At 43.5% G+C, this 22,257-nt stretch overlaps 1 protein-coding gene across 1 annotated transcript in view; it reads left to right on the top strand.

The window, feature by feature from the left end:
• Positions 1 to 22,006, top strand: part of TMEM260 (transmembrane protein 260) — a 34,280-nt gene extending 12,274 nt beyond the window's left edge. Inside the window, exons 4-16 of the mRNA XM_030484457.1 lie at positions 6,023 to 6,200; positions 9,043 to 9,156; positions 11,106 to 11,285; positions 13,739 to 13,779; positions 14,152 to 14,235; positions 14,609 to 14,726; positions 14,899 to 15,071; positions 16,193 to 16,364; positions 18,047 to 18,195; positions 19,080 to 19,256; positions 19,819 to 19,872; positions 20,294 to 20,384; positions 21,461 to 22,006. Coding sequence (XP_030340317.1) covers positions 6,023 to 6,200; positions 9,043 to 9,156; positions 11,106 to 11,285; positions 13,739 to 13,779; positions 14,152 to 14,235; positions 14,609 to 14,726; positions 14,899 to 15,071; positions 16,193 to 16,364; positions 18,047 to 18,195; positions 19,080 to 19,256; positions 19,819 to 19,872; positions 20,294 to 20,384; positions 21,461 to 21,733 — 1,804 coding nt within the window. The 3' untranslated portion in view covers positions 21,734 to 22,006. The remainder of the gene's footprint in view (positions 1 to 6,022; positions 6,201 to 9,042; positions 9,157 to 11,105; positions 11,286 to 13,738; positions 13,780 to 14,151; positions 14,236 to 14,608; positions 14,727 to 14,898; positions 15,072 to 16,192; positions 16,365 to 18,046; positions 18,196 to 19,079; positions 19,257 to 19,818; positions 19,873 to 20,293; positions 20,385 to 21,460) is intronic.
• The last annotated feature ends 251 nt before the right edge of the window (positions 22,007 to 22,257 follow it).

Here is a 22,257-nt window from a genome sequence, read left to right as displayed (position 1 = left end):
AAGTTACAGTGTTTCATTAAAATAACTAAAAGGTAAAACAGGTGAATAAGTTGTGTCAGTCCCTAGTTGGATGTGAGGGTGTATCGAGCAGAAGTGACATTTGGTGCATGTGGTGGGTGGTGAGGATGCTGCCTGCTCACTCCCACCGCAAGGCATTGTGGGTCCATGGGAACACTGAAGTTGTGTGATACTGAAGTCCCATTTGGCCTGACGGAGAGTGGTCAGTTATAATCAAAGTGCCCATTTGTTGGTTTTTGGGTGTTTGTTGTTTGTTTGTTTGTTTATATGGTGGTCCTGCCCATTTGCTTGGTTTCTATTCTTTCCTTGTGGCCTTGAAGACTCAACCAGGACCAGTGAGCCAAGCTATGCTCTCCTACCTCCTCCTCCTCCAGCTCTGGGAGCGGAGGCTGTGCACAGGGCTTCAGTGACTATTCAGCTCTAGGTCCTTGAGGAGGAATAAAATCTGGTTTGCTATTCCCTGTAGTACCTGTACTGTGTCAGTGCTTTTCAGCACTGACAGCAAGAGAAACCCCCTTTTGTCCATTGAGTGTTTGTGACTAAGAGGCAGACAAACCTAGAGGAATTGAGGTTTTGGAGGATAATTATTACTTAGGTCCTAAACTCATGTTTGGATTTTCGTGTTATATTTTTTAAATAGTTATGCTATTTCAGCACACTTAAAATTTATCTGTAGAAAGCTGTTGGGTCGTCTGAGTCCCATTCTTTTTTAAGTGTATATCAAAAATATTTGGAGTTTTTTATAAATCAAGTAAGTGAAACCTCTTAAGCTAAATTCAAAGTATTAAGTCTTTAATGCACTAGTCTGTTATACCATGAAATAAAAATACATTGAAGGGATATATCTTTTCTACTGTAAAGTGAAGTCCCAACATGGCAGAAGTAGAAGTTGCTGGTTATGTATCTGGAGCCCGTGCACGTATACAGGGAACTGCCAACATCAGGGTCGTCATCTGCAGGTGCAGAGAGAGACTTAAATTAAAAGAATCCATTAATTAGTATATTAGTGGAGATTTTAAATAGCGGGAGAGTTTTTTCTTATTCCACTGACTAAAAATAAAAGGTGTGAGGCTGAGATCAGCTGCCAGTAAAGTTTTTGAGAGAACAGAAGGCGGAAATAACCAGCTTATTTCACTAGGTACAGATAGGTGTTACCAGTGTTTAATACATCAGCTTCAAATATAAAAAGTTCCAATTATCTTACTTCTTTATGAATCCAGTGCACCAAATATTGCATTTAATGAAAGCATCTTAGCTAAATTCCAATTTCCACCCATTTTTAGCTTTATACCAATAATTTAATAAGTTTTTGCAAATTATTAAATACAAAAAGTCTGCCATGATTTTCTAAATAAAAAGTAAAAATGCTGATCAAGTTATTTGTTAAATACATATAGATGTAACCTGTGCTCTGGGTTAACAGATAGTTTTACCAAATGTAGAGGAGAGGCTAAATTTTAAATTGCAAACTGGCATGTTTTAGGGATTGCCAGCAATGAGAAGCTAAAAACTATAATTGCAAAACCAGATTAAAATACCTAATTTCAGTTTTCCTGATTATTCCTGTAAACTCTTAATAAAAACCTGCAGCTAAAATATTTCTGATTAAAGCAAGTTTCAACTGCTTGTGTCTTTGGAGCTGAGGCCCAGCCACACATTCTTCTACTTGGGTGTCTGAAAAGGAAAACAAAATAGTGATTTATTTTTTTTTAGTCTTTTCCTTTTATGTTTAGGGTTGTCATGGGAAAATATTCCTCACGAAGGATCGTGTGGCCTCTCCTTTGCTAACTGTTTCTATCCCTTCTGAGTGCATTTTCAGATGATGGGAATTTCTGCTCATGTTCAGAAGTTGGTTGACCAATATAAGGGACCTTCTTTCCACTTCTTTTGTCTTGATAAAGTGCTCCGCGCACTTTGAGCAGGTCTTGTCCCAAACTAGTGATTTTGCAAAATCAAAAATACAAGCTATTCCCTTGACTTGTATTTTAAGATAAACAAGCCTGCAAGGCAGCTTCTATTCAGGGTCGGTGCTTTAATCCTCCTTGAAGTGGGCCTGCTGGTGGTAGCTGTAATACCCTGGGAGAAGTTATGAAGACTTTCCCATTGTTGCGTTGGCTGCAAATCTTTTCTTCTTTCACAAGCTGATTTCTGCATCCTGAAGCTGTTCTGAGGGCAGGGTACTACTTTGAATGCTTTCTTCTAGGTGACCCCGCCTTCCCAGGATCCCCCCTCCACCGACAGAGCCTTATAGCAGGGTTTGCCAACCTTTTGCTCTTCATAAAGCCTCTGTTCTTGAGGGTGTCACTGCAGGGTAGCTTTGTGCCTAAACTGTATTGACAGATGAACACTGGATGGTTATTACCACTGCCATGGCTTCATTGTTGGCAACCCCTTGATACTCTTGTTCCAGTCATCTGTTGTTTCTCATACCAGTTCCAAGACTGGAGGGAACATGCTATCCTCCCTGTTCCCCAGAAGCAATGGAATAAAGCCCTCCTAGATGTTGTAGTAGATGTAGTGTAGTAGGTGGCTAACCTGTGTTGTCCATGCCCGAGTTGCTTTGTCATCTCCTTGGACAGTGTGTAGGTTTGGGGCCATCTTGACGCTAAGGCAAGAGAGGTGCAGCACAGTTTGACTGTGCTGGAGAAGTCCAAGAGGCTGCCAGATAATAGAGTGCAGTAGTGCTTGGAGATCCTTGTGTCAATCAAAATGAGCAGTATAACCATGTTAGTGCAGCCACAAGACAGGGTTGATTTAATTTAGCCCCAGCATCATACTGGCGTAGTTGCATGGGATTAATTTCTGCTTGTCCTGCCAGTGCTACTTTGCACTGTGAGTTGTTGCACTGGATAAACTTGGATGTGGGGTTTTTTCTGCCAGGTGGTCTTCATCCTTATCTGGAGATACCTTCTCTGATCACTTCCACTTCCAAGAGTGTTTCTTTCTGAACCATCATTTCCATTGCTGTTAACACAATCTGCAAAAAACTCTTGGTCTCCAGCTTGCATTTCCCAAAGCTACTGTCTTGATGTTCTTCAAGAATACAACACATTTCCATTTGTTTTTTTAGCATCTAGGATACTTGTAGGAGCTTAGTGCTCCGTGCATGCAACATGCTTTAACAAAGTAAGCTTATCAGCCTGGCTTTCCCACGAGTTTCACAGGAAACTAAAGGCAACGCCGGCTCTGTTGGCAAAGAGATCTGTGGACTGTTCTTAGTGCTGCATCCTGACCTGCACTGCTCGGTGAGCAGAGGTGTCCTCTGTCCCTCATAGCTGGGATCAGGCTTTAAGCTTTGGGTTTAGTAGCTTTTGCTTAAGCCTGATTTCATAAAACTTGAATGGCAGGTTTGAGACATTTTTATCGAGGGGATGGGATTTCTTTCATCTCATTTGAACCCTAATGATACACTACAGTCTTTTCTGGGAAAGACAAGGAGAACTGGTAAATGATTGGGATGTGTGCCTAGAATGCTGCTTTTCATCTGAAGGTTTTTGGGAAGGTTGTTTTGCCTTTTTTTACCTTATTTTCTTGCAAGAATTTCAAAAGGATTTACAAAGTTGTTTCTTTATAACTAGAAGTTTGTGCTGTTTAAAAGGGTTTAGTCAAAACTTAGCAATGTTGTGTAGTGGGGTTTGTGTGTTGGGGGATCTCTTGGTTTTTAGATACACATGGCCCCACTGCCCTTTCCTGCTTTTTTTCTTTAAGAGCAGAAACCACCCCTGACTTCCTGCAAACTCCATTGCATCTTTCCTTTTTCCTATTAAGGTGCCACATCTTTTTCATAACAGGGAGGAGGAGAGCACAATCAGAGCCCTTGAGGCTGAGAACCTTGCCAGACAGGTCGTATGTGCCCCACCTCTCCCTTGGAGGAGATGGACTCAAGGCTGGCTTGGTAGCAAAAGCAACAGAGCAACATTCGTGCCTGCAGATGCCTTTTCTATAGGCAATTGTGTGGGTTTTGAAACATTATATTAATGCAGTGAGGGACAGGTCTTGCCATGGAGAATTTTGTGCCAAATACCTGGACCTGTGTTGAACCACAGTGAAGTTTAGAGGTTGGAAGAGTCTCCCATGGTGGCATGCATCAGTGAGCACAACAGTAGATTCTAGTGGTTTGCCTGATTTCCTACAGAAGAGGTTCCACATCACCTTTCTTCAAAAGCTTATAGGGTACTTTGCAGACACAAATTCGGTCTAAAACAGTCCCACCTGCTGTCAGTTGGGAATTTTCAGGCTTATTTTCCCCTTCCACTGATTTTTCAAGACTCCTTCCTACCATCTTGATGCTAAAGCTCTGTGTCATTCTGTGCTTGTCTCACTCTGGCCTCGGGCACCTGAGAGTTGTTTTCTTTTTCTCCAGTGTTAAGTGAATGGCATTACTTCTTGCCCTGTAGCTACCTTCTCCTGCAGCTGCAGATCTCAAAATGCTTTACAAAGGAGATAAAAATCAGCGGTGTGGCTTGCCCCAGCCCACCCAGGATGTCTGATATCGGTGGCAGAAGGAAGAATAGAGACATAGTCTTCCTCAGTCCTCTTCTCATCCCAGTCCTCTTCTCTGCATGGACCCTGCTTCCCATTTTTAATGGATTAAAAATTCCTGTTCTGACTGCACAAGCCCTTTTTTGACATCTACGGAAATAGGTTGGTTGTACTGAGGACGTTTTGGGAAGGTGGAAAGAAAGCATAACCAGTGAGAGGAGCCCTTGCTAGAGAGTGCTCTCTAGCAAGTGCCAGCAGCTCCCTCATCTCTGTAGGGCCTGAAGGTTTTGTTTCTTTGGTCGCTGTTTATCTCAGAGTTACGTGAGGAATTCAGTAAGTAAGTCCTACATGTAAATCCACTCTCTGATCCCTGATGGGCAGAACAATCCACCTGGGGACTTTGGCTGTGCTAGAGGATATGGCCAGTATTTAGGAGCAAATTACACATGTAGCTTGATGAAGAAGTTGCCTGGCTTATAATTTTCGGTTTAAACCTGCTGGAAATGTTAGGTCTAAATGGAAGTGTGTGTACCTGGGTTAGAACTAGAAAAAAATACTCAATTTGTGGTAGAGCCTAGCTTAGTCTCACAGTTGGATAGTGAATTTCTGGATAGGAGCTTTGACCATAGCCACAGCTATTTCTGTCTTTGGATAAGGCTTAATTGAGCTGGTTGTGGTGCCGTACGAGGCATCTTTTCAGGGTGACTTCTTGAAGGGGAGACCTTCCCAACAGGCAGAGCCACTATTCAGAATGGGCATAATAGGTTTCCTGGGCTAAATCCCACCTCATGGGTTCCCTGCGCCAACTGCAGCATCCAGCCAAGTTTGGCAAGTGACTCTGGGGGAGCGTGTGCCATAATCCCATGCAAGGGTCGCAGAGGTGCCTAGCTTTCAGGCTCACCATCCCAATGGCAGATGCTTCACCTGCTCCGCTGCTCCCTCCTGCTTGCTGGAACTGACACCCATTTTCCCTGCGTTTGACCCTGGCAGGCACCTCTCCCTGCTGGGACCACAGGTACTGCAATTGTCACCCACCCCTGAGACACTAAATACCCCCCTAGGACAGCTCTGCTAATGCTGTCCATCATGAATAGCTCTAATCCACTCTTTATTCATCGCCTTGATGAATTTAAGGCTGCACCCTTGCTGGCATCTCCTCCAGCAGAGAGTATCCCATTAGAGGCGTGACTCCCTGGCTCGGCATACCATGACCCGCTGGGCCATTGCTCATTGGGGTTTCTGAACCAAATTCGACGTTTTCATGGTGTTTATGGAGGAAGCTGACTCTTTAGTGTTGGGTGGCTTGCAAATAGACATGTTGGCTAATGTCTGCTCTTCCTAATTGCAATTCTTTGCAAAGAAATTATTAGGAAGATATTAACCATATAATGTTTTGGCAGGGTGCTGGGTGGCAGTCATCATTTCTATTTCTATGGTATGTTTAAAAAAAAAAATTAAAAAAAGGACAATAAAGTAGGCTTTTTTGTTGGAAAAGAAGATTTCATGTTATCTGTGTTTGCAGGCTTTCTGGCTCATATGCTGGAGGAATCCTTGCTGCGGGGGTGTTTTCATTTTCTCGTCTAACATGGCAGTGGTCCATCGCGGCAGAGGTTTTTAGCTTAAACAATCTGTTTGTGGGGCTGCTGATGGCTCTCACTGCTCATTTTGAGGAGGCATCCACTGCAAGAGAGAGATCAAAGGTAAAACATCTCAAGCAAAGTGAATAATTCTTTTTTTCTCTTTTTTTTTTAAGTAGTTGTCACATGTCTGTTTAACTTCCTATTTATTTAATGCTCATTTAGTTTTGTTTAAATAAAAAAAGACCAAATTTTGGGACTTGTTGCAGCACCTGTGCTGAGTGGTGTCTATCCCTGACCTACCTGGCTGTTCAGAAGTGCCAAATATTGTAAAACCTATCCACTTGGCTTAAAGATTGAGTTCGGACCTGTTGGATGGGTTTGGGATCGGTTCGTATAATACACACAGGTGAAAACAGGAAAAGCAAAATTGCTTTCATCTAAATGTTTTAATGCAAAGTTTGGTTTCATGTATCGAAGACTCAAATGAGGCTGTGGGTGTTCAAAAGTTTGTTTTCAGAACTGATTTTTTTTGGGGGGTAAACAGATATATTTTACAGAAAACTTCATGCAGTCAGAAACCCAGGTTTCTATTGAAAAACAGAAATGACCAACTTTTCAATGAGTTCTTTTGAAATTAAATGTGCCCCTAAAATAATGGCATTGTTAAATACAGAGACTTTAAATTTCATGCTGTATTATCTATTTTACAAACAGACTAGGCAACCAAATGATATTTTTACTCAGCAGTCTTGTTCTTTCTACTTTTCTTTGCCTGAACATCTGATCTCTTCTCTGTCGACAGGCTTGCCCGCTGTGACTCCTGTAAATTGCGTGAATGAAAGGATTTTTGTCAGGCTAGGCTAGAATTTCAGGAGTCCGCACTGGTATATTACTCAGCTTTGTGAGTTCTCCAATAACATGTTTAATTGGTGGTTATAGAGACCTTGTTTCACCACTGGATGTTTTTTATTTTCTGGTGAGTACTGTCCCAAGATCCCTACAACCTGAACTCCATGGAGATGGAATTGGGCATTTTCCAATCTGCTCCCATGTTTCACATGCCCAGTTTCTGGTGGGATTTTCAGATGAGATTTTCAGAAACAGTTAAGGAGCTTGTTTAAATGGTTTTTACATGTCTGGCATCCCACACGTGGAAGAATCCAGGCTGCCAACATCAAGCTTACAGTGCTTTTCAGAAATCAGATGGTCATGTAGACATCTTCAAGGGTGTGCTTGCAGTTCATCACTAGAATTGAAAAATTGCTGAGGTTGTTCTGAGTCCTGCAGGGCAGCTCTGAAGCCCACTAAGGTTTTTATGAAGCTATGGGAGGTGTTTCCACAGCAAGGCTGCATCCAACATTGAAGGCTGAGCAGTTAGTAATAAATTACAAGGTGATCTCCTCACCATGCTAAAGCAAGTGTTTGCATCTCACACACCATCCTCACCAGTGACTGAAATAAGCTGGGGCAATGCTCTGATGATAGATGAAAGTCCCTCCTTGGGGATGGCTGGGGAAATGAGGATGTGTTGTCAGCTCTGGCCCAGTAATGTCTGTGGGACTCTGGTGGCTTTTTGCTCACCAAGGAGCTGCCCTGGGCATGACTTCAGGTTGTAACATGGACCAAGGGGCCAGTGATTGTGGAGGAGAAGGCAAATTCAGAGGAGGAGCAGTGGCCAGAGGTGTATGTGGCACTGACCCAAGGTTTCTATATGGAGTTGCTCTCGTGGCTTTGTCTTCCTCCACTGAATTAAGAGGACCCAACACTGGTCTTGTAGTGTTGGGACAAAGCAGAGCATGTGGCAGCATGGGGCAGAGAGGCTTTCCTTAGCATCAGCCAGATATGGCCATGGTACCAATAATGAACCTGTGAATAATCCTCAATGAGCACCAGAAATACCCTGCACTGTGTTGCACTGTCAGGATATAATACCTGTTTTATCAGAAAACCCTTTCAAAAGTGCTTGAAAATCACAGAATGGCTCACATTGGAAGGGACCTTAATGATCATCTAGTTCCAACTCCCCTGCCACGGGCAGGGACACCTTCCACTAGACCAGGTTGCTCCAAGCCCTGTCCAACCTGGCCTTGAACACAGCCAGGGATGGGGCAGCCACAGCTTCTCTGGGCAACCTGTGCCAGTGCCTCACCACCCTCACAGGGAAGAACTTCTTCCTGATACCTAATCTAAACCTCCCCTCTTTCAGCTTAAAGCCATTCCCCTTGTCCTATCCTTACATGCCGTTGTCAAAAGTCCCTCTCCACCTTTCTTGTCAGCCCCTTTAGGTACTGGAAGGTGCTCTAAGGTCTCCCTGGAGCCTTTTCTTCTCCAGGCTTAACAACCCCGACTCTCAGCCTGTCTCCATAGGAGAGGTGCTCCAGCCCTCTGAGCATCTTCATGCCCTTCTCTGGTCTCAGTCTAATATGAGCTTTTAGACTAATGAGGTTTGTCAAATTTAATTTCCTTTGCTAAGATAGTTTGTGTAGCCCTGACTTTAGCCATCCGTGCCTGAAGAGGAGGAAAAAGTCATTCCTATTTCATTAAATGACGTCTCTGTACATAATGGCATTATTTTAGGATATGGCTTCTGAAAAAAAAAAAAAAATAAAAATTGCATCATTCAGAGTTAACTGCTGTGCAGCAGGGGCTCAGGAATTGGACCCTCTTGCATTTTTATGATGTGAGGGTGCTACATAGGATCTCCGTGTACATGGAGACATAACTGTTCAGCTAGACAATTCATAAAGAATGTTTTCTGTTAAACAAATGAAATTTCCCTGTAAATAACAAAAATTAGCCTATATTGTCTGTGCTACAGTTGACCAGTGCTCACTGATGTACTTGCCTTTCTCCTGTGAGGGTGCTGTGGGCTGTACTGAAGCTATTTTGGTCTCTGAATATTTTTGCAAATTGTAAAGAATAATTGTGAATGTGGTGGGTTGTTTTTTTTTTTCCCTTTTAGATCTCTAAATTTGGTGCCTTTTGCTGTGGGCTCAGTTTGTGCAATCAGCACACAATAGTGCTTTATGTCGCTTGTATTGTGCCTTGGGTTCTCTCACAGCTTTTCAGAAAGACGGTATGTATTTTGGTGACCTATACCTCTATTTTTGTAAGGCAGTGAGTAATTCTTCTTTCCAAGCTTTTGTGCCATTTCTATGTTGATGTACGAACAGGGGCAGTCATGGGTCTGTCTAAACTACTCAGTCATAACCCACTGAAGTCCCTCTGTCTGATACCAGAGCCACCGATCACAATTTAGGGGCTTTGCTCACACCAGCAATCTGTGACCTGCTTGTGTCTCTTGGCACAGGAGTGCTCTGCCCCAGCAAATACCCAGTGAGCAGCCACTAGACCAATACTTGGAGCTAAAAACTGCTCAGCATGTAGGAAATAAGAACATGTTCAAACAGGAAAGCAGACAAATATCTGTCAGTGAGAAGTCACAGGCATGTGCAGTCTGTGTGTGCTTCTTCTCCTAGCTGCTGGCAGTGGTTTTCTCATGCCATCAGCTCATCTGGAGATGAGTTTCTGTATGTTGGTTCCCTGCTGGTAACAACCAAAAGCCATGTCCACTTGTTGCAGAGCATCTTGTGACTGCTGTTGATAACTGAAGATGCAACCAGAATAAGCAACACGGCAAGAAGGGTGCAGAGGCTTTGTCTTTAGGGGGAACGCCTCTTCAGCATCTTGTTGGGATGTGCCAGGCTTGGTGGCCTCTAGCTCTGATGCAGCCAGGACTTGAGGGTCCTGGAAGAGATCAGCTCTCAGGTGAAGAGCGCCTGGCTCATGCCAGCTGGAGAAAACCAAAGGAAAGTTGACCTACAGCAAAACAGCAAGCCTCTGATGCAGTCAAGTATATGCCTTTCATCTCCTACTAGAGGTCCTGCTCTCAAGTTATACAGGGTGTAACTATGCCTGGGGCAAAGCATGCAAGCTGCGGGAGATAAGGTGCAACTCAGACAAGCTTGATCAAAAATCTTTGCAGTGTCTCCAGCAGACCTTGTTCTGGCTATATGTTTCCTCTAACAGTGAAGGCTCACTTCTACAATATATTTGTGTTCATTAAACAGAGCTTGTTTTTTGTTCTTGGGGGTTTTTTTGAACCATGGAGGTCCAGAGAGACCTCTGTGATTTCCAGCAAGGACAATCCTGTGCCAATATAACATTCCTGGGAAATACTTTAGGCAGCCCAATGCCTGCTGCGGAAAACCACCTAATAAGAAGGATAATGGATGGAAAACAGTGACTTTTTAAGTAAAAAAGAGCCAGCTTTCTTCTGAAGGAGCTCTGGCCACCGCCATTATCAAGCTACTTTTTCGTCTCTGTAGATCATCCCTCTGAATGGTGCCTCTTCCCCATAACCCCAACTGCTGAAGAAGTGCTTTGATTGACAGGGCAGTGGCTAATGATAAAGCAAGCGTGCAATGTTCTAGGGTGGGATTTTCCAAAGCACTTAAAGAAGTTAGGCACAGAAGTCCCTTTGAAAGTCTTGTCTTCCTGACCCCTTAGGCAGTCTTGAAAATCCCACCCCAAAAGTTGGCCTATCCAATTTAGCCAGTGTAATCGTGATAAAGTAAATGGCAAAACTGACTCCTGATGATGGTGATGATGTGTGTAGTTGAACTAGAGCAACATTTTTTTTTTTTTGCCAGATGGAATACTAGCCAACTCTTAATCGCTGCAAAGTGGGTTATCTCAGCCTTGCAGTGCTTCAGCCATCTATGCATGTCATGCCATGATTTAAATGTGAAAGATGCAGTGAGTATGATACTCATGAGTCCTAGCTAATATTATTTGCTTCACTTAAATTTCACCCTGCCATGCAAAGGAGATCAGTTTGATGCAGTTTCCTAGTAATCCACAAAATCGTAAGGTTTAACATAGCATTTTGTAGGGACTTACTATAAATGGAGAGATCAGCTCTGTGTAAATATATTTGATGTTTTTTCTTTATCTGTTCTTGAAGTTCCAGCGTGATTAAACTAAAATAAACATTGTTATGCAATATGACATATTTTGGTGCAGGAATTGTCCTTAGGCCATTTGCTGAAGTTGGGTTTATGCTTCTTGGCTGGTTTGCTGCCTTATCTCTATCTGCCGGCTTCGTCCTACCTCAATCAAGCCCGCTGGACATGGGGAGACCAGACGACTTTTCAAGGATTTTTGACCCACTTTCTCAGGGAAGAATATGGGACATTCAATCTGGTAAATAAGGGTCATTTTCTAAACGACTTGCTTTTAAGTTAGGCAATAGCAGAACCTTTCTATTTGTGATGATTAATGGCTTGCAGGGGAGGAAATGGAAAACGTTTTCCTTTTAAAACATTTATTTCTGATTTTGACCTTCTGATCTGTCAGGTTTTCTGGGAATGGATGGGAAAGCCATTGCCAGATGGAATGGAAATTCCCATTCCCAAATGGATGGGAAATTTTCTGGGAATATGGGAAAATAATTGTCTTGCCTTTGCCTTCATGGGGTGAGCTGCATTATTTACTGTGAGCTGCACAGGAGTCTCGTATTTGTAAGACCTCAAAGAGCAGACTGTGCTAGAGGAAGATGGTGACATCAATTTTGTGTTTCTCTTGTTTTATGACAAATAATTGTCTTTATTATTATTATTTTATTTTAAACTCAGCTATTTTAAGAGGTCAGAAGCAGTTTTCATTGCTGTACCTTTAAAAAAAGATTCCTCTTACTAATATTGAATTTAAATGAACAGTAGGTTTGAGGGGTCTCAGTAACCTCTGATTTGAGTTATTGACAGGTCTGTACCCTTGCCAAAGGAGGGATATATTGCATGTTCGCTTGCAGAGCATAGGGTCTATATCTGCCTCCTCCAGCTCTGCCTTAGATGTTTGGCTCTGGCTATCCAGGGAAAGCAAGTGCCCAGCACCCCTTCTGTCCTTCCTGCATCAGAAGTGTCAGTGCAGAGGGCTGGGAAATCACACCACCGGGAGAAGAAAGAGGAAAAATATACTGTTTTCATACTGTGTCACGCCTTGGGGTCCTGAAGCCCACATCCTCAGAAATTAAGCCTCTGCATCCAGTCAACGTGACACATCCAGTACCATTGCTGTTCCATTACAGCCTTCTTGGAGAGCTGGGTGGCTGTACGTTGTGAGGCAAAAGACTTGATAATTCCCACTGCTGCTACTTAATCTTTCCAAAACTCCTGCAGGGGTAAAAATCCACCCTCTGAAGGACTTCGAGTTTTCCTCTGTTGTCCTGTTCCCAGCCGTCTCCTGAGAATGGCACTCCATTGGGCAGAGCAATACCAAGGCATGCAAATCCCTTAACTCCTTTCTCCATCAAATGTGATGAATTCAAGTTGATGTTCAGGAGGCTTAGGGGTGATGGACTGCGTGTAATCCTATACCACAAATCACATTTACGATGAACTGTCTGAAGCAGGAGCAGTAAGTGCAGCAAAATCCAAGTGTTCGGTCCCGATGCCAGTGGGGCTAATGCCAGAGCCCTGCCTGGTTGGGCAGACAGCTCTTTTGTCCCATGGCTCCATTTTAAGGGCAAGCAGGGTCAAAAAAACCCAGACCAGAGAGGTCTTGGGAGAGGGTTCCACCTATAAGCCAAGGTTCAGAAATGTCACCTCCTGCAAGGGATGTGTCTGGTGCCAGAAGCCATCAGCCTCCAGCAAGGTGGGGCTTTGCAGGAAACAGAGAGGTGCTTCAGGAGCTGTGCGCTGACTCTCCATCCTCTTACACTTTTATTTTTAAATCAAATCTTAAATGCAATTAACTATTCAATTTTTTTTTGGATTAAATATTCCTTCCAGGCCTCCTGGATCCATTTACCTTATCTTTTATCTGGTAGCCACCACTTTTGCAACAAGCACCTAGGAAGGTAATTCCTCACCTCCATGTCTTCTTTCCCAGACCTGTGCCATGGATTGCAGGTCTCTGCAATGAGAATTGTCATATATCTCATACAGATCTCACTCCACTCTGCCTCTGTCAGGGCAGAGGAGGCATGGGCAAGTCTGGTAAGCAAGCTGGAGTTGAGGCTGTGGGGAGATGTCCCAGAAAATAATTGCACTGTGCAGATAGAGAATGAGAAGAAATGGCCTCAAGTTGCACCAGTGGACCTTTACATCAGATATCAGGAAAAATGTCTTCACTGAAAGGGTTGTCAAGTGTTGGAACAGGCTGCCCAGGGCAGTGGTGGAGTAACCGTCCCTGGGGGTATTTAAAAGATATATAGATGTGGCACTTAGGGACGTGGTTTAGTGGTGGATTTGGCTAGGTTAACGATTGGACTCAATGATCTTAAAGGTCTTTTCCAACCTAAATGATTCAATGATATAGCGGAGATCATATGATGTGCTCAAGTCACAAGGTAATGGGCTGGTAGCACCTTGAAAAAATGCTTATCCAGGTGGTAAACTTGCACAGTGGCATAGAGTAAAACAAGGACGTGGGGGGAAAATCTTGCGATGAAGGTTTGAGTAGAGTTTGCTGTCTTTTTGTTGTTTAAGCGATTACCATTCCCTGTGATACCTTGGGGTACCACCTGAGGGGGTTTTGAGGAGCCCTGTGCGCTCAGGGCTCAGCATATGGCACATGCAAAGACTTCATTGCCCCAGTGATTCAGCAATCAGCATGTGCTGAATGATTCTCATTGGTTTTCTTTCTTTTTTATCTAGGCCAAATCTGAGACAGGATCCAGTATGAGAGAGATGCTGGTGTGAGTAAAATCTTGACTGTGCCTTTTAGTGGAGAGAAACCTGTTGTCACTGCTGTCATTTAGGCCTAAGTGGCTCCTGTCGTGCCTTCCCTCTGCTTGGTGCAGAGCTGGAGCCATGTGTGTCTGGCTCAGGGACAGTGTACATGCCCGTCTGTCTTCCCCATTGAAGAAAGATAGTTGGATCCCCCTTCCTGGTGATGTTTCATTCAAAATCCTGACACGTAAACTGAGCTTATTCCCATTTCTGGTAGGCTTAACCATAGCAGAATGGAAATATGTTATGTTGTGCTTATTCCCTGCTTCTCTTGACACTTTAATTAAGTGCAAGGGGCAATTTGGGGATGATGCATCTATGCACTAATTTCTCCTCAGGTTTCAGCTGGCACAGATGAAGTCAGAGCTCTCCCTTCCCGTCCTTGCCCTGGCACTCGTGGCCTGTGTGAACACAGCACTGCCGTAAGTTGGAGGAGAATATATGCTCTGATGTGCGCTTTCTTACTGGCTGCATTGGCAGCTTGCTTTGCCTTTTTGCTGGTGCAAAATCTTCAGTAATTGGCTGTGGTCATCTGTTAATTAAGATCAGAATGTCCCTGCTCCTGGTAACCCTGTGGCTTTGTAGATGGCAAGCTTAAAAATCTTGAAATCCTGGTGGGTTTCTGCTTTGAAAACAGAAGTTTCACAAATTGCAAAGGTAAAGAAAGGCTCATCAGCTCCTTGTATTAAATGCATTTAGGTATGCAGAGAGAGTGGTTTTCAAGCATATATAACTTCAGTCTCCTTTTTCATCATACCACTAGAGTGCTTTTTTTTTTTTTTTTTTTCTTAATAGGACAAAGCAGCAGAAATCACCCGTGATCTGGCTCTTTGCTGGAATGCTCTTTCTTTATTCCCTCTTCTTCTCTTGGAGAGCAAATCTGGATATCACGAAACCTTTGTTTCTGGGCGTGGTAAGTTGCACTCCAAAAATTGCTCTGGCATGTTAATTTTTGGAAGAAGCCTTAAAACCACTTAATTGGGACATTGTCTTGAAGCTGCCTAAGGTGCAGAAATACAGCTACTTATTCTGTTTCCTTATAGCTGAGGAAACAGAAAGAGGGTCTCTGTGATTTTGTGTCCTAGGTGGAGCGATTCTGGCTGCAGAGCAGTGCCGTGGTGGCTGTGCTGGCGGGGCTAGGGCTGGCCACAGTTGCTTCGGTTGGAAGCACCGTGCTGGAGGGCAGCCGGGTGCTGCCATGGCTAGAATGGCTTTCTGCTCTCACTCTTGTCACTTCCCAAGTCTGGGCAAATTACAGGTAACAAATCCCCTGGGCACATGTCTTGGTGCAGCCTTGCAGGGTTGTGGGATGCCGTGTGGTTGGGGTGCTGCTATAAACCTCCTACTCCTACTCCTGGGGTTTTTGTCCTTGTTTTGAAGTGGTAAAAGCACTTTTCACATCGCATCTAAGCTTGCATGGTCATAGCCTACAGGACTCTCTTGTTTGATCTCCCTCAAAATCACCAAGCACCAGTTGCAGGCTGTATATGGGGGTGTCATGTAGATTGAAAGAAGAAAACTCTGTAGATATATAATCTTCTAATGAAAAAAACTCATAAGTCTGTGCTTTATTTCCTAAGGAGGTATGCAGAATTCGTTTGACCTTAGCAGTCACCTTCTCCTTCTCTTGCTTCTCTTCAGGTTTCCTTGCAACCTGGAGTTTTTCTTATTTTTTTTCATTTTTGAAGAGTTCGATCTGTAGTGTAGGGCTTCCTTATCTCATAACCATGCTGAAGACTGCAGTAGTTTGGGTAGGAGTCAGTGTAGTAGTAGCAATGCTCAGGTAGAGGTTGACCAACAAAGCATAGATTTCGTACCCAGGAATCCTTCCTTCACACAAATCTTTTCCCAAAGGCTGGTCCATAGGTGAGCCAGTCATAGTTCACATCCTGAGTGGAGTCATGGAGTGTCCTTTTTTTGAGCCCATACCTGGAGTGTGTGCACACATAAAACTGTGTAGCAAAAAGGATCTAATCTCAGGTAATCCAAATCTACTTCTGCCTGATGCTACAAAAACTTAGGTTTTTAATGCTTAATTAAAATCATTAAAAGGATGGGGATCACCTTCTAGCACCATCTAGTAAGTCTAGGTTTAGCCCAAGAAAAACATCATAATTAAGGTGAAGGTGTGCAATGAGTGTGTATTTTGGCAAAACTGTAGTGGCTTATATCTCTGGTGCTAGTTTATGGGCAACTGTCAACTAAACGCTTCATTTCTGTATTTCGGTTTCTCTGCAAAGAGAGATGATGCTTTTCAGCTAGATCTGACCAGGGTAGACTTCCCCTGTGGATGCTTAGTGCATAAAATTGTTCTGAAGATATGCAAAGCCATGCATATAGCTGTTTTTTAAGATACTATTTTTTATCTGTTCTCTTAAGCACTTGTGATCAGAGCAACAACTACGTTGTTGATAAGTTTGCAAGGAATGTGCTGTCCTCAATGCCAACGGGTGCAGTGATCTTGCTAAGAGGAGACTTACCTGGGAATGCTCTTCGTTACATTCATTACTGCGAAGGGATGAGGCCAGATATCACCCTAGTAGATCAAGAGGTATGTTCAGAAAGTAATATTAAAAGAGGCAAAAGGCAGATGTAAAAATAGGAAGCAAAAGTTCTCAACTTTTCCCCTTCTCAACTTGAGAGTGTCTCTTTGTTCAAATAAAACTCATGATACAGAAATAAGTAAAATGGCTTTTTTTAAAGATTTGTGGGTAGCTCTGGGATGGAGCGTGGTGTGTAAGTCCCATGCAAGTCCCATTCAAGCCCAAAAAGCCAACAAGGAGGCAATAGCAGGTAGGGAAAGGGGAAGCCCAAGTCCTTCACCATGGCAGATATGCAGATGTGGCACAGGGCTCATGTTTGCCTTGGTGAGGAAGCATTGTCCTGGCTGTTTTCTGCAGTGGGCCTCCATATTGGGGCAGCAGAAGGCTTTTGGGAGCAGCCTGGAGGGCAGAAGTTGCCCCATGGGCAATGCAGCTTTGGGGTTTCTCCCAAGGGCTTTACCAATGCTGAGGCTCATTCCATGCGTTCCCTGTTATCTTCGTACCCCACAGGTGATTTTACATATTTCTGCCTCTGTTTTCTATATTAAAACATAGGTGCTGTGTGTCCCTGGGTGGTGTTTGCACTCTTTCCTTTTTTTCTTGAGAAATAGGAGAAGAAAAACCCCACTTACAGAAGGGGACACCTATGCTTCCACTGCCACATCAGTTCTTGCACTTGACTTTTCCACAAGGGTTTGCAAGTTGGTGGGAAACCCAAACCCCAGCGCCTCATATTTGATCAAGCCAAAGCCCTGTTGTCTGTCTCCAGCAGTAGCTATTTCGTGTTTTCTTAGTTTTGCCCATGGTGAGGACCATGTGCTTCTGATCAGAAACCACTGGTGACATGATCTGGTGGTGTGGTCCCAGGCCATCGCTGAAATGACAGGTGACTTTAATGAGCAAATAGAGTCACAGAATCATAGAATACCAGCTCGGAAGGGACCTCAGGAGTCACCTCGTCCAACCTTTCTAGGCAAAACGTAATCTAGACTACACGGCCCAGCACCCTGTCCAGCTGAATCTTAAGTGTCCAGTGTTGGGGAATCCACCGCTTCCCTGGGGAGATTATTCCAGTGGCTGATTGTTCTCATTGTGAAAAAGTTTCCTCTTGTGTCCAACCAGGATGTCCCCAGAAATAACTTGTACCCTTGTCTTTTCCATGTGACTCCTTGTAAAAAGGAGTTTCCGTCTCTTTTGTAGCCACCCTTTAAACACTAGAACATGATGATCAGGTCTCCTTGAGCCTTCTTTTCTCGAGGCTGAGGAAGCCCAGCTCTCTCAGCCTTTCCTCACATGGCTTCCCAGTCGTTGCATTGTCTTTGTGGCCCTTCTCTGGACCCTTTCCAGCCTGTCCACACCTTTTTGTATAGTGGGGACCAAAACTGAACACAGTATTCCAGGTGTAGTTTGACAACTACCGAGTAGATGGGACAATAACATCTTTGTCTCTGCTGGTGATGCCCTTGTTGATGTAACCCAGCATCCTATTGGCTTTCTTGGCTGCAGCTGCACACTGTTCACTCCTATTGAGCTTGTTGTCCACCAGGATCCCCAGGTCTCTTTCCATAGAGCTGCTCCCTAGCCAGGTAGATCCTGGCTTGTCATTACTCCTGCAGAAACCATTTCTTCTGGATGTAAAAATGGATAAAAACTTTGTTACTTGTTTTAATTATAATATTTTTGCTAATAGATGATGACTTACGAATGGTATTTACCCAAGCTGGCAAAGCATTTACCTGGCATTTATTTTCCTGGGAACCGGTGGAATCCTGTGGAAGGACTATTACCCGATGGGACACTTGCTTTTAATCTCCATCGTTTCCTTAAAGTAAATAAACAGTAAGCATTTCTTTCATATGTAACAGCTTTCCTAAAATCTTCGACCTTTTTTTTCTTGAAATCGTTTATGGAACAGCTTGGTATTGCATCCAAAAGACCAATTTTCTCCACTGACTTCCTCCCCAGTGGTGAGATTATTTTTGCAATTAAAGCAAATATCTATGCAGAAGTAACTCCATCCGGATATAATGTTGCATGTTGTTTTGAGGTTGGTTTGGATTTTAGGAAGGAAAAATAAGAAGGTGATCAGAAGAGAGTATTTACTGATTATTTTTTTGTTGTTGTTGATACAATTCATCACAAAAAACAGAACTTTCCCGTCTAGTCAAAATGATGATGGTTGGAGAGCAAATTGCTGCTGCTTCTCCTTTGTGAACATTGTGGCCAACTGATTAGCATAGAATGAATGTATTCCAGGAATAATCATCATATAAGAATAGCTTAGTAAGAGTGGAGAAAGGATTAGATACTCCCATGAATAAGAATAGCATCTGCATTTAGACTAGCCAGGGTGAGCCTTGCAAGTGTGGGTAGGCAGAAGAGCATTGCCAGGTGCTGTCAGGAACAAACAGGCTTCTCGTGCGGCTTCTAGTGTGTTTGTGGGGTCCAGCATAGGGGAGAGGGTGCATCTTCTGTGCTGGCTGCACAAGGTGTGCAATGCCAGGCAGGGTATTTGCTTGCTGTTTTGCAGATTGACCCAGAGACATGCCCTTTTTGATGTGGAGTGGTCTGGATGGGTAGCCGTGCCACAGAAAATGTTGTGCTGCTTAAGACCTGTCTGCTGCACTGGGGTGGTGTGTGTGGTTTGCTGAAGCATGTGGGGTGGCCCGTAGTCTCTGGCATGGTTTCACGATTGCTCTCTCTCTTGGTTTTTTTTTTGGCAGTAAAGAAGTGTTTGTCTGCATAGGTCTTCATGAAGGTGACTCAACCTGGAGAAGGAGCTATTCGCTTTGGCCATGGGGTACATGTGAGAAGTTGGTTCCTTCCAATATTGTGTTTGACCCAGGAGAGTGGATTCATCTTACAAGAAATCTCTATAACTGGACTGAAGACTATGGCAGGTATGAGGCAGAGGCAACTCTGCTCCTTCCTGCTCATCATTCTTCTGCCAGCAGCATAACCACATCTATTGCAGTGTTAGAAAAATTAAACGTGCGCCATAATCATAATGTCTTGTGTTCTGGAACATACAATAAATCTGCATGTGGTATTTTTGTTAGTGTTAAAAATAGAGAGGACATTTCTAGTCAAGTATTAGGTCCAATTCCAATCTTAAAACTTGATTAGGAGCCCAAAAAAGGTTGAGGACTTGGGACATTCAGTGCTTTAAATCTCATAGGTTGAACAGTGATGGATGGTAAAAGTATCTCTGACTTTGAGATAGCTAGGATGCTGTGAAGCACCTGGTATACCAGAGGCTTCTTCTATGAAGAGAAAGGAATAAAGTTTTATGAATGACAGAGGATCAGCTGAATTCCCTGCTGTCAGAGCCGTGGGTTTCATGAAGGGTGTTCTTCTGCCTAGGAGGTCTGTAGCTGCCTAGGTCAGAAGGGTTGATTGTGTGGTGGGTGAAAGACAGTGGCATGGATCTGATGGCTGAATTTTATTCTCATTCCCATTTAGTTTCAAGCCCTCTTCGTGGGAAGCTGTTGCCAATGAGGAGATGTGGCAAGCCAGGTAATTCTCCTTTGCTCCCTTCTAACAACTGGTGAGCAATGCCAGCTCACTGGCATGTAAATGCACACCGAAGTGGGCAGCTTGATAGTACCTGGCCTTATTGGATCTAAATGTGCTAAGCTTTGGAAGGAAAAGGTTGACAGAGCTAGGTGAAGCATACATTGCCTCCAGCAAATCCTTTAGGAAAGTGGTTGTTTTGTTCACTGAAAGATTCTGCTTAAAGTATCTCGAAGGAGCAAGGGGTAATTGGGACATAGGGTGAGAAAATACATCATGGAGAGAAATTTGTATCACTGACAACTTAAATGGAAATGCTGGTGTACTGTCCCACATATGGGCATGTTGAAGATGTGTATAACTGTGTAATGTGAGCTGGTTATGTTAAGCAGTTGTTATATGGAAGTTTTTCTTCTTTTCTTAGGATGAAAACAGCTTTCTTTATATTTGAACTTGCTGAAACTGCCAGTGTCACTGCAGAAATTAAATCACAACTTTACACATTTGCGTACACTGTAAGTTGTGTATTTTGGCTATGAATGATCCCTGCAGTCTCCATCCTTTTTTCTCCTCCTTTTTTTTGTTTTTATTTCTGAACTGCATAGAAATAGAGTGTTTTCATATAGGTCCTGTAATCTGCATTCTCTTTGTTCATCCAAATTGGGAGCGTAGCAGATTCAAAGAGATTTGCTCAGGGATTTTATCCATTCCTACTTGCCCCCTTGGTCACAGAGGATGCCAAAAGCTAACGAGTCAACACCCTGCTTTTGGTATAAATATGTTGTCTGTGCTGCGTTCCAAACCCATGCCAAGAGATTGCTTGTCCTGAAGTCCCCTCTTTGCACTTGTCCCCTCTGTCATTACACAGTCATGCATCTGAGCCAGCAAGTGCAAAATCTGACAGTCTTCTCACTGCAAATTAATTCTGCTGCATTTCACACCAGAGAATAGCATCCATGAGCTGCTGTAGGTATCTCTGGAAATACTGGACCGCCCAAAATGCCAGCAGATGCACAAAACAATCAGTGTGTGTTAGCAGAGAGGAGGAATGTTTCATACCCTCGCAAAGAGTCAACAAATAGTTTCCTTTCAACTCTTGCCCATTTTGCTGTGATTTTTGCTGTTCTGAAAAGTCCTTGGTCATGTGCCTGCTGTTGAGTTTATGAATATTCCCACTGTAGTGAACAGACTGCTTAAGTCCTGTGGAAGACATCCTGATCTCCTGAAATACTGAGTAAATGTCTTTGCAGACGTGGCAATTGGATCTCTCTTTTTCCCCAGCCTAGTGTAACGCCTCTCTCGGGGAAGTGCATAATGTGCGGTGGAGTTATCATGATCATCTGTAATGTTTCAAAACAAACAGCTGCTGTAGGAAGGGAAACATTTCACCCCCCCTTGGATTTCTGATTCACGCTATCACACATTGCATGGCAAACACAGAATGAGTTACAGAAGTGCTCCAATTCTGGACTTGGACATATAAATAGCATCTGTTCCTTTACAGGCAGTTTTAAAGCACTGTTAAGAGCTGTTGGTCCCCTTCATTCAATTAATTTGTCCCCCCTGGGCTTTTTTTTTGTCCCTTTAACAGTTGTACAAAGAAATTGTCAACTCTCATCCAAATCACCCGGTGAACTGGCACAAAAACTACGCCATCGCCTGCGAGAGGATGTTGCGTCTCCGTCAGGTGGATGTGGATCCTGAAGTGTTGCTCTCCGAAACTGTGAAACATTTCCTTCTGTACACGGAGAAAGCGGAGGACGATCCGCAGCGGCAGGATATTCTGCAGGCTGTGAAGCACCTGAAGAAAGAGCTGCAGGGGCTGAGGAAAATGAAAGAAGATGTGAGGCGGGGAGCTGGGTAGCACCCGGTCCTACACCCGGCTGCTGAAGTGCCGAAATTTTGAAGTCAGGACTTAAAATCTGAATTAGGCCTTGACAACGTGAGAATGGTTTTAGAAAGTGACAGAGATGTCAGTGAAGAGGAAATCATGTGTGATTGCCTCTGCAGGAACTGTTGTTTGGTCTTTGATTGCTGTTGCCAAATGAACTGTTTGTAGTGTTCTCTGTGTGGGGAAAACAGCTCATCACTAAATAAATTACTCTTTCAAAAAGGAGAGTTTTCTTCTTAAAAGAAACCTGTCAGTCTGTTGTACTGTGAAAATCTTTTAATTTTTTAATGAATGTGGCATCTTTTGTAGGTGCAAAAAATGTATTTAGCCTTTAAGTGTTACTGAGCCATTTTAACTCAGCTGTGCTCTGTAGGTGTGTTTTCATGCTCATGAGGCAGTTTGGTTAGGTAGGTTTCCATCAGGACAAGTATGTGGGATGGTGCCCTTCATGGGAGCCTGACAGTTTGCTGTTTCGGATGTGCTCTGTCCCCTGGCTG

The sequence above is a fragment of the Strigops habroptila genome, chromosome 4, assembly GCF_004027225.2.
Source record: "Strigops habroptila isolate Jane chromosome 4, bStrHab1.2.pri, whole genome shotgun sequence".
Taxonomy (NCBI): domain Eukaryota; kingdom Metazoa; phylum Chordata; class Aves; order Psittaciformes; family Psittacidae; genus Strigops; species Strigops habroptila.
This window is presented reverse-complemented; position numbering and strand designations above follow the sequence as displayed.